The sequence below is a fragment of the Excalfactoria chinensis genome, chromosome 1 (assembly GCF_039878825.1).
Source record: "Excalfactoria chinensis isolate bCotChi1 chromosome 1, bCotChi1.hap2, whole genome shotgun sequence".
Taxonomy (NCBI): Eukaryota; Metazoa; Chordata; class Aves; order Galliformes; family Phasianidae; genus Excalfactoria; species Excalfactoria chinensis.
The window spans coordinates 65434164-65446452 of NC_092825.1; the positions used below are offsets into that span (position 1 = coordinate 65434164).

The 12289-nt window shown below is 39.2% G+C and overlaps 1 protein-coding gene across 4 annotated transcripts in view; it reads right to left on the reverse strand.

The window, feature by feature from the left end:
* Nucleotides 1-6408: 6408 nt before the first annotated feature.
* SCUBE1 (signal peptide, CUB domain and EGF like domain containing 1) overlaps nt 6409-12289 on the reverse strand; it is a 200471-nt gene continuing 194590 nt past the window's right edge. For all 4 annotated transcript variants that reach the window (XM_072329372.1, XM_072329380.1, XM_072329364.1 and 1 more), the window contains 3 exons: nt 10370-10522; nt 9239-9318; nt 6409-8140 (listed from right to left, as the gene is read on the reverse strand). In XM_072329372.1, the coding sequence (XP_072185473.1) occupies nt 7988-8140; nt 9239-9318; nt 10370-10522 (386 nt within the window). In that variant the 3' untranslated portion in view covers nt 6409-7987. The remainder of the gene's footprint in view (nt 8141-9238; nt 9319-10369; nt 10523-12289) is intronic.

Genomic DNA, 12289 nt, shown 5'->3' on the forward strand with positions numbered 1-12289 from the left:
ACAGTCTGTAGTCTGATAGAAGTGATGCTCTGTCTTGGAGCGTAATTAGAATGATTGCCATTATTACCTAAATTGACTGCTGTTAGCTGAAAAAAGAACAGTAAATGATTTGTGCAGCCAATCAGAATGTATCTGTCTCTTTATGCCTTTTAAAGCTGTCGCAGTGACACCAACAGTCATCAGTCATACTATTTATGTCACATACAATGTATATATTATCACATGATAAATGCCTTCCGTTAACAAGATAAGCTACTTACATGAGAGTATCAGCAGAATACCACGCACAGTGGTGGTGTGTCAGGTCTCCTGACTGCTCCACATAGGGGGCTGCCACACCACTAACAGTGTTCTGCAGATGGCACTGATCTGTTCACGAGTGCTGCTGAGTGACAAAACTCGCCTTTCGTCAACTGACTTATTAACATCTGTGATTTCTGTCTGGTCCAGCATGCTTCAGTGACAACTTGCATTTGTTGGACTGCAAAAGGTGATCTAAATCACATTTGACAGAGCTAGTCATGTCACTGCAGATGCTCTGTGTTCTATTCGGTCCATCAACATTCAGTTTTGGATCAAACAAATCATGGATTGCTTAGCTGTAATTATTATATCTAAAAGTCAGCAGGAGGAGGACCTGTGCAAATGTAATTATTCCACAGCAGGGCTAGAGGGGGGAAAATACATTCTTGATCTCTCCTGAAATCAGTGTTTCAGGTGCAAGCATGGTTTCCTCTCAACGCAGACCTCAGAGAGAAAGGCAGTTTAAGTTTGGAAGTCACAGCTCTCATCAGCAGCTTGTGATGGTAAGAGCCCATCGGGCCACCATCAAAAGAGAGCTTCCTTCCACCTGAATGAGATAAACAGGGCTACATAAGAAATTATTTTAAGAAACTGTTAAAAGTCCTGGGGGGAATCAGCTGACACGTCTCTTTGGACTGTCCATGACTCTGTCCCAGCACTGAGCTCGTTGTTTGACAAGAAAGGAAATGTTCTCTGTTGCCTGGAGATGCAAACTAGATTTAAAAATACAGATGCTATCAAGAAGATGATTTGCCTTCTGATTCTTATCTACTTTACACTGATGTGTTGAGCCTTACACAGGTATACAGGAATAAATGGCAGCAAAGATAACCATTCCATTTTATGTTTATTATGAAAGTGATTTTAACAAAAGTTTTGTTACATGCTTCGTTTTGAGCTTTGACATAGAAAACAAAGCTATTAATATACAGAGGTAAAAGGAAGTGTATTTTCTTATAAGGTACATTTACAACAACATTTTCTACTACGAATCTGACAGTATTTTTAAAATATTGGTAAAGCTTAGATCACAGTATTTTATTCTCTAAGTATCAAATTTTGTACAGTTATTCACTATCTTTGCTCTAAACTACCATGATACATTTCATATGGAAATAGCTGTTTGTACATAATTTACATTGATAATAAAGCTTAGAAGTCCCAGCAGCATCTACAAGGGTTTCGTTCAAAATGTCACTCATGCCCACTATTCAGAGTTATCCAGTTGTTACGGTAACCAATATTACATATCTGGGTATTTCTCTCAATATCTAGTCTACCAGAAATTCCTATTTAATAGGCAATGGGTAAGATCACGGTGAACCTAATGCAGGTAAAACTATCACAGATCTCAGTGACAGTTTTGCCTAGAAAAGGCTCTATGATCTGATCCAATATGTTGATTTATCACTTCCACTGCTCCCTAGAGTGCAGAGACACTGTGCCTTTCCTTATCTTTGTACTATACCGGGGCATAGAATTCCCTTTTTACCCCCTGAATTTTGTGTCGTTTCTTGTTCTGGTAAGAACTAGCACTAACTTTAAAATACATACTCTTTATATGGTCTGAAAACGGTAAGCACTTCCGAATGACACTTCATATTCAATTCAGTGAATACTAGCAGGTTAAGTTGTCCCAGAAAACTCTTCCCGTGACACCAGGGAGACTGCAGAAACAACAGGAGCAGTCATCCAGCAGAATGAATCTGACTTACTGACCACATGCACACCCGTGCCCTGTAAGTACCTTTTGCTGCTGTCAATGAGAATTAGTGGCCTTTCTAAGGTATAAAACATAGAAAACAATATTTACAAAATAAATTTAATTAAAAAAGTAACAAGAGCTAAAAAAAAAAAAGATATTTTCACAATCATTAACATTTACTTAAGCAAAGCCACGTCTTTTCCTAGATACTGAGAAATACAGCTAAAGTTGAATTGCAATTGTCTGTATATCTTTAAACTTGTTATCTCTGCTTTCTGAATACAGGTGGTTTAAATTATTACATCTACAGGTACTTCTGTACATTTTACTCTTGTATATTACATATTAAACTTTATAGATTAAAAGTATAGTGATGAAACAATAAATAAATGAACTAACAAACTGGAATTGTACATATTCAGGTACTCAGATAACGTATTTTTTTCCTTGCAAGTTTATTTCCCAGTTTGTTTCTAGTCAGATGAAAAGCGTTATGACAAAACGTGAGACTTTTTTCTCCAAACTGAAGTCGGATATTGAGGGATACATTTCTATTACCTTACAGAATTCCATACATTCTTATGGGAGACAAAAGTCTTTTTTTCCTTTCCGCAAGTGCTTACGACAGTCTCTCATCCTAGAAAACTATTTCATTAACGTCTCAAAGTATTAAGAATCTATAGAACTTCCCCAATCACTACCGTTCCTGTCAAACAGTGGTTTTAAACTATAGGAAAAAAATAATGCAACTACTCAAAAGAATGACACAGGTACACCTAACAGCATGTTGCTCACTCCCACCATGCGGAATATGGAAAATCCAGACCCCTGAGTTGGCTGAGAAATTGGCCACTGAATTTACCTACTGAATATTTTTCACTCCAGTTCTTTTTTTAAGAGCACTCCAAGGCATTTAGAGTCCAGACACAAATACTCTTGCAGGCCAGTTAGGTTTTGCTGTCTAAGACCAGGCAGTAGTTCCTTAGAAGAATCCTACCACCGCTTTAGCTCCTGAAGATTAGAACTGGGTTGTTTATAGATAGGACTAATCTGATAAATCTGAATCTGTTGGGCACACTAACAAAGGGAGTGGGGGTAAACTTTCTTATTTGAGTGTTTAATGCATGGAAGTATGTTTCTTGTTCATGTGGCATCATCTGTTTCTTCTGTGTAGAGATGGAGGACTACAGCTGAGCTCTGCTCCTTCAAAACCATCTGGCAAATCAAGATGCAGCCTTTGAAAACTCTGCAGCCAAGCACATCTTTATTTAAGCTAATGTAAAACTAATCTAAAGTAAATTAAAATGAGCTTCCTAGGATAAGCCTACTTAAAACTACTACAAAGCTGATGTATAGGAAGGATCAGTCTAAAGTTTCAGTACATCTAACACTGTGGTTTAACTTTAGTGTATGGAGAAAGCATAAGAAAATAAATTTCTTATGAAAAGCTAGTCGTTAACGTAAAATGCTTCTAAATAACGAGGAAGGAAAGTAGGCAGGAAAATGGGCTGAAAGTTACTGAAGTCTTCTTTCAGTCCAGTTTCGGTGACCTAAATCTTCAGGCAGAATAAATCCTGCTATCGCAGGCAAGATACAGGTAGCAATCTTCTACTAAGCAGAGAATCCTGGTGCTTCCTGTACTCAAACGACACGCGGGAACACCCTGCCCACAGCAATCACTAACAAGCACTTTCAAGGCATGACTTAGGGCTTGATTAGCAATTTCTGATTGTTGCAATCCCCTGGATTACAGCAGGTGTGCAGGCTGTTATTTGATGAGAATGCCTAGGTAATTTAGTGAGTAGTCACCTCACTAAAAATAAGTGCAGTATTTAAAGCAGGAGAGGCTTAAAATGTTAAGTGCTACAGGTGCAGCTTTTAAGCGTACAGGCGTTTGCAAATTGAAAATAAGAAGCTTGGTTTGTTTGTGATGTGGAATTGTGTAATTGCAAATGGATACTTCTTCAGCCTTCCTGCAGTGACACAAACATGGGGTTACACACGGTCTGTACACAACGTGACATTTGTGGCAGCAGATACAGCTCTGTGTTTACTGAACGTGTTTAAATGCATTATTTTGCATATAGGCTAAAAGCCAAAATTTGCTATTCTGCCATGTGCCGATTCACTTCAGGAAGCTCTTAAAGTAGGCAATATTCCTGATGGTATGTTTCTTGATTCCCAACTTTGTCTAAGTCATTCTTTGTTATTGCATAGTAACAATATGCTCTCTGGCTTTTGCTCTGTAGAGTGAAAACATTCTACACGATATTAACAAAAGAAGAGTTCTTCTCACCTTCTGTTTGGTGAATACCAGTTTCTGTAACTGTCAAGTATGAAAAACCCTTATGCCCGTCTGAAATTAGTAAGATATTTTTAGATGAGCTTTGTCAAAACATTTCTCACTTTTCGAGCTCATGTAAAAATATATATGCTGTCATAAAAATCAGCTGGAATTGGTTCAGACACTCCTATATACCGCTTGTCATTACTTTTTTCTTCATGAAAAATTTGCACATCCAATGGCAAAAGCCATTTATGCAGAGCTGTAAGCATTCAAACTTGGCTCGCTTTCTAAATATATCACATATGAAACTCCTATATATTCACAGGCATTTCACTGTATACTTTTGAAGGCCAAATTGTGCTTTCTTTCACAGCAACACAAAGTCTGCATTTGCTCCATAAGTCACTGAGAGCCCTGTCCTGACTGTGGAGCCCCTGCCCTGCCATGGCTCCAGGGACCATGAACTAGCATGCACCTCTGAGGCTTCCTGAACCAGATGAAACACAACATTTGTCTGTTGTGGTTGAAAGTCAGCCAGAGTTGTACCAGAGCAAACTGTAGACAGTCCTTTACGTATTCACCTCTCACAATTGTACCAAGGTCCCAGTAACAGTGGCCACGACCACAACAAGTCTGTGCCAGAGTCTCTGTCTGGCACTGGATTCCTCGTGGAAAATGTTATGGTGCTGCCAGTAGCCTATGGACCTTTAAGGCAGTTACCTTAAGCTCTTTTCTAAAGAGGAAGCTTGTCCTGCATGACAACTGTGGCATTATGCCTTCAACCCTGAGTTGCTAAGCAGAAGTTTAACAGGGATTTTACAAAACTCACTGTGCAGCATCAGGTTTCCAAAGCTCACCTACTGAAGCCAACAATACTACTGGTCACTGGTCACTGTTCAGCAAATGATGAAGTTGTCTTCATAAATGTAGTGATCTTTGGTTAGAATTCTAAGCAATTCCTAAGTATCTTTCAGCAGCATGACTTAAATCCTGACCAGCTCCAATCATTCTGCATAGACCTATCAGACTTTGAGGTTCTGTTTGGTTGAAACAGTTTCTTCACTATGGCCTTATGTGTGATTATCTAAAAAGACTTTTGTTACTGTTAGGATTTAGATTATTTTCTTCAGATAACTTCTGCTAAGGGAAAAACATACACATAACTTGTTTCATTCTGGGCTTGCATTGGATCTGGTACTGATACGGTCTCCTTCAAATATCCACCTCTAGTAATCCATCACGAATATTTAAGAAAAGTAATTGCAACATCCTCACCAAATAATAATAATAATAATAACAATCATAATAAAACAGCCTTTAAAAGAGGACATTTCTGACCTTTATGGAGGTGTCACATTTGGAAAGAAAGGTACATATATACATTTATAGAGATTAAAGAGAACGTTATTCAAAGATCTACAATCCACACACACAAAGAAAAGAATTAGACTAAGCTGAAACTGTTCAGGCACAGAAAGAAAAAAAATTATGGTCTTCAACAGAGAAGAAAAGAAGGCAAGTTAAAATGGCCAAGTAGGAAAACACAACTGAATATTTAATGTGTCTCTTAGAAATGAAATCATAGAATCATAGAATCACAAGGTTGGGAAGGACCTACAAGATCATCTAGTCCAACCGTCTTCCCATTACCATAGCTACAACAAACCACTAAACCAGATCTCGTAGCTCCTCACCCAGACGCCTCTTGAACACTGCCAGGGATGGCAACTCCACCACCTCCCTGTGCAGCCATTCCAGTGCTTGACCACTCTCTGAGAGAAAACGTTCCTTCTTATGTCCAATCTAAACCTCTTCTGGTACAACTTGTGGCCGTTTCCTCAGGTCCTGTTTGTAAATAGCCAACCACTCAAAGCCAACAGAAAATAAGTTTGTAAATTTAAACAGCACTTGTTCAAAGACAAAAAAAAAGTGTAAAAAGTACAAGGAGTTGGCTTTATCTGCCCTAAATGCTTTCTTTGAGAGCATCCAAGGGTATTTTAAACTACTAGATAGATATGAAAAAAAAACACCAAAAAGACAGCTACATGTGTCTTTCTGAAAGGATGTTGACATGAGAGTTAATTTATGCACATCATAATCTTGTGGGATCAGAAGGGAAATGAAACAAAATAGGAAAGGACTTACTTAAAAATAAAGAAGCTGAAATGCCAATAAAAATAGCTACTCTCTCGCTGAATTCTGTGATTCTGTGAAATTAGCCCTTGTGCCAGAAAACAGGAGGAAACATGGGTTTTATCATCATCTGAGACCCCAGGTACGCATCACGCTGTGAGGAGAACCTGACCACAAGGTTAATTCTCTCTTGCAGACTGCATAATCCCAGTGGCACAGTGACTCCAAGGCTCTGCTTGCAGCACCTGTCCTCCAAACCCATCAAACTGGGCTGCAAAACTGTGTTCCTGCACTGTTCCCTTGCAGTTTGGGCCTGTGGGAGGGGTATGTCCCCAGCAGTTCAGGGATGGCAGATCTGAAAAAAATATCCTCTTTGGTGAGCTCCTCACAAGTGTGCTGTCCTCAGGTCTATCTGCTGGTCTGCTGTGTGGGGTACCCAAGGAAGAGACAATAACTGCCCCCTTCCCGGACAGCAGTCACATCTAAACTGATGCTATTTTTCTCAGAGTAACGTGTTAAAAGAGAATGCCCCAAAGTAAACCATTATCCTGTGTTAGAAGGACTCCAGAAGGGTTTGTGTTAACAGAAATGACAAGCACTTGGAGAAGTCATTTGATCATCTAAGCAAAGTTACGAATAGTTATAAGTAAATAGCGTGTGTGGGAGTAAAGATTTAAGCATGAATAATATTTACAGTAACTAAAGATAACATTACTAATGTACCCACAAATAGAAGTATATATTTATATATTTATATATTGTACTCATTTAGATGCTCTATTAATGGAAAGAAAAACAGACTACAACTTTTGTTGGCGTTGTTCCTTTCTCATCTGTTCTATCGTAACTGCCTCCAAAGGGACCAACCGATGGATAGAATTCCATAGCTTGATCCATTCCAATGCAGTAACATACAGTGGCAAACCTCTGAAGAAGTTTAGAAGAGGACAGAGGAAAACATAACCACACGGCATGGCACTCAATTGTACAGAATTCATAAAACAAAATGACACATCTGATTCTTTTCTTTTACTCCTTTTTCTTCCCTTTTGATTTCTAAATGATCAGAGGTTCCACTAAGCCACAAATGAGAAGTAACACAATTTAGATTGTTTTGTTTTCTTCTAAACTTCAAGTGCAATTCAAAATCCAAACCTTATTCATGCTCCATACCAACAGAACCTACTGGTAGGTAGTTTCATCAGATTTGAACAGATGCCTTCTTTGCTTTGCAGGAAATTATTTTTGGTGGAAAATAAAATGAGTAGAAAGAATATTTTTACTTAATGTGGTTTCAAACGGAAAGTGAAGACGCACAAGTGCAGACACAAGTTTCGATCTTCAAACAGATGCCCTCAAGGATCCACAGTATTTTTTCCGCAGTAAAAAGCCCACTCAGAACATTGGTGTTTAATGATTATAAAACATTATAGGTATTCTTCAATATACAATTGAAAATAAAGGCTGCAGAAAAAGAGCCTTTAAATTACCAAATGTTTCTACTATGGAGGAAAGACGATATTCAACAGGAATGCAAAAGAACCTCAAACTGAATACCACTATTTATATGGTCGTAGAAATCTGGAAACTTTTGATCGCAATAGCTTTATAAATGATCTTGGAAACATCTCTTTTGACTCTTGCGCTGTGTACTTGAAATAGTTTTGTGGATGTGCCAGTACATCAAAGAGAGCTTTAATCAGTTTCTTGTCCTGTGGGAGACAACATACGTATTATATAAAAATACTGTTGGGATTTAGTTTGTGCTCATCTGTCATAAATAATGAACAGCAGTCAGCTTGTTTCTTTTTGCAGAACTTGATTCTGGGTAAAGCAGTGTCAGGACGCTGCTCCATGTTGATGTGGGGTTTTTATACTGATGAATCTATCTAGTTCAGGTTTTTTGTTTGTTTGTTTTTCTGCAATTTCTGTTCCTGGAAGATACTGAATTGAGAGAGCAGCAGTTGGGTTAACCACAAACTGGCCGTAGAAGTTAGGCATTAGTATGGCAAGCTGCCCCTGTTGGCCCTTCCAGCCTCTTTAATGCTGTTGCTCAGGACCTTCCTTCCACAAGGAAGAAAGAAGGCTGGTCTTCAAAAACACTGAGCTCCTTCAGGACCCTTTCCTGTATTTTGGTAAAGCCTTGTTTCAGGGAATCAGCTGAGCCTGTGCCTGAAACCCAAGTGACCTCAAAGATCCAGTGAGTGAATACTCAAAGGGTTGGGACAGGGAAATCCAGGAGAGCTGACTCTAAGCCTTGCAGGTTAAAATTTGCTTTCTGAGCAGCATTAACTTAATTAGATGTTAAATGTGGCAACACAGCAGCCTTTCTCTCCTTTTGAAAACCATTTATCTTGCCTTTTGAAAATCCTTTCATGAACAGCCTACAACACTACATTATGGTTATATCTTGTCAAGGCAGGACAGTGGTTTAGGTGGATACATTTTTTAGTGCACAGGAAAATCTAATTTATTGTTTAAAAAACTAATTTAAATGTATGCCATACTGAGGCTGAAGAAGACTCTTTGAACAATAGGTTATTCATTTTTTTAACATACAATCACATTAGGATTCGTTTCATTGAGTTCTTGCTTCAGCAAAGGATGTGGATGTGTGCTTAGCCCAACTGCGCTAATGATTTTGTTTTAATTCAAATACCACCATAATGCTCTGAAAAGAGAATCTCATTTGGTATCACAGTGGAGGTTTGAATATTACAGTCCTAATGATGGTAATGAGAACTACCTTGGAAAAAATATTTAGTGAAAGGAATCCCTGGTTAACCTCAGATAAAGAAGAATTTTCATACCTTTAGAATTTCTTGATGATTTTCTGATGCATATAATCGTCCATCTCGAACAATGTCTTCTATTAGTTGTTGGTAATCCTCTGAAAAAATAAAGATCAGTGAGTGACTGTTTGTGACATCCTTTGGGAGGATGGCAGCCAGACAGGGACTCATTATCTAGACTTCCTCTTGGAGACAAAGATGAGATATTTAGTATCCAGTTCATTATTCAGTGACTCTCTTCCTGCTGTGGTCTAATCTAATCACAGTAAAATGTAGAATTCTGTACTGAACACTAGCTTTCAATTCTCTATGTGACTATTGACTTATCCTCAGAAAGCTACTCCCTCCACATAACAGTGCTTTATTATCTACATTGTATAAACAAAGAAACAAGACCACAGACATGAAATAACTGTCAAAGGCTACATAAAACACAGACAGGAACAGATCCCTGTCTTCTGTCCTGTGAACAGCTCTCATTTTGATTCTCAAATCGACACTGACCACCATCTTACCATGGATTATCTTGTCTACCACAAAATTGCACTGCTAATGGGAAAAGAGGTGGGCTAACAGCTGCCAAGGGTATCATAAAGAACTCTTAATTTGTTAAAACAGAAATCATCCCTAAGTCCAAAATATACAGTTTAATGCTTATTTCTATGAGATGAGCCAGAATGGTCTAAAATGTGTTGGGTTTATGGAAATGGCTACTTAAAAGACATTTCCTTTGCATCATTGCTTTTCTCTGTTGAACTTGTGATTTTATTAATCTATACTTTTAATGATTGTGCTGATTATCAGTAGGGCTTGATGAAGGGGCTTCCTGAAATGTACAGCAATTAATAGTTTTCTGACTATGCACATGATAAATGACCATTAAAGAGAGTCTCACTGAATTCTGTGCAAGTTTAAAGAATCCTGTGTAACTTGCCATCTGTCTTTCAAACATTAGGAAAAGAAATTAATATAAAATTAGGTATCATTTAAATCCAGTTGTAAAGAATTTGAAAGTAATGGACAGAAAAAAGTTACATGAAGTTTTGTCTCCATTTTTTTCTCCCTGTCATCACATGAAGGAGAGATTCTGAAGGCCAGTGTTCTGCATTTTGGATACAACACAAAGACGGAAAACAATCTCACTCTCACCATCGTAAGTCACATAAGGGACTTGAAATCCTTTGCCACTGTTGCCTTCATTTGACTTGAACTGAATCCATAGCTTCCTTGATCTTGAAGTAAATGCAATAGGTCTCTCATAAGTCTGACACGTTTCGTATGTAGTAATTGAAGTAGGAGAAGCTAGGAAATATTAAATAAAAAAACTTCATGAAGATAAAATAACTCTTTGCGCTCTTCCTAATTTCAAGGTCAGAAATGATGAAATGACAAAACACTTCTCAGTTTACATATGCCTGACAGCTAAGTTTTTTGTTGTTGTTGCTTGTTTTTGTGACAGAAGGCATGTACTCTTTTATCTGCCTAAGAGAAGAAGGAAATTTTTCTACAAAGGTAATAGGAATCCTTCTTCTCTGTCCCAAGACAAGTTCATTTCTAGTATGTACAAAAGTAGTATCAATAGTACTCACTCTGTGTACTACTGGCCCCAAATAGACCAGAACAAATCAGCTGTGCCCAAGGCAGATGTGATAAGCAGCTCCAAGAACTCCCAGTCTGAGGAGTCAGTCTGAGCCTGATAGTAATAAGCAGTTAAGCTCTGAAGAAGAGTTAATGTGAGTGTGCCCAGGCCAGTGCTGTGCTACACTGCGCAAACCCCATAGATGCAGAACACCTTGGCCAGAGAACGGGAAGAAGAGGAGTCTACAGGCAATTCTCACTTGGCACAGCTGATCACACCACCTGCCTGGCCTTGCCTTTATGCAGCAATAAGTTCTCATAAGAAAGTTGTTTTTGTTTGACAGTAGAAATGATAGAATTGTTTCAGGGATCACAGAACATAAAATACCCTAGGTTGGAAGGGACCTTAAAGATCTTGTTCCAATCCCCTTGCCATGGACAGGGTTTCCACCCACTAGATCAGGCTGCCCTGGGTCCCATCCAAACTGGGCTTGAATGCCTCCAGGGATGGGGCATCTGCAGCTTCTCTGGGTAACCTGTTCCAGTGCCTCGCCACGCACTGGGTAAAGAATTTTTTCCTAACATCTAGCCTAAATCTCCCTTCTCTTATTTACAAGCCATTCCACCTTGCCCTATCACTATCAGACTGTAAAAAGCTAGTCCCTCTCCTGCTTACAAGTTCCCTTTATGTACTGGATGGCTGTAATGAGTTTTCCATAAAGCCTTCTCTTCAAGCTAACCAAGCCCAGCTCTCACAGCCTTTCTTCAGAGAAGAGGTGCTCCAGCCCTTGGAGCATCTTTGTAGCTCCATTCTGAATCCTCTCCTCCAGCTCTACATCTTTCTTGTGCTGGAGGTCTCAGATGTGAACACAGTATTCCAGATGAGGCCTTACAAGGTGCAGAGTAGAGGGGGACAATCATCATCCATGCCCTGCTGGACACCCCTCTTTTAACACAGTCCAAGATACAGTAGGCCTGTGCAGCAAGTGCACACTGCTGGCTCATGTCCAGTTTTTGTTCACCAAGACCCTCGAGTCCTTCTTTGCAGGGATGCTCACAATGAGCTCTCCTCCCACTATTGCCCCGACCTAAATGCAACACCTTGCACTTGGCCTTGTTGAACCTCATTAGGTTCATGTGGGCCAACTTTTCAAGCCTGTACAGGTCCCTCTTGATGGCATCCCTTCCTTCTGTTTTGTCAACTGCATTACTCAGCTTGGTGTCATCAACAAACTTGCAGAGAGTGAACTTGATCCCACTATCTATGTCACTGGTAAAGTTGCTGAAGAGCACCAGTCTGAAGACATAACCCTGGTGACCGACCTCCACCAGGACATATTGCCATTTACCACAACTCTCTGTCTGTGACCATCCAACCAATTCTTTATCGACTGAATAGACCACCGTTCATAGAATCATAGAATCATAGAATTACTCAGGTTGGAAAAGACCTTGAAGATCATCAAGTCCAACCGCAGCCTAACCAGTAGC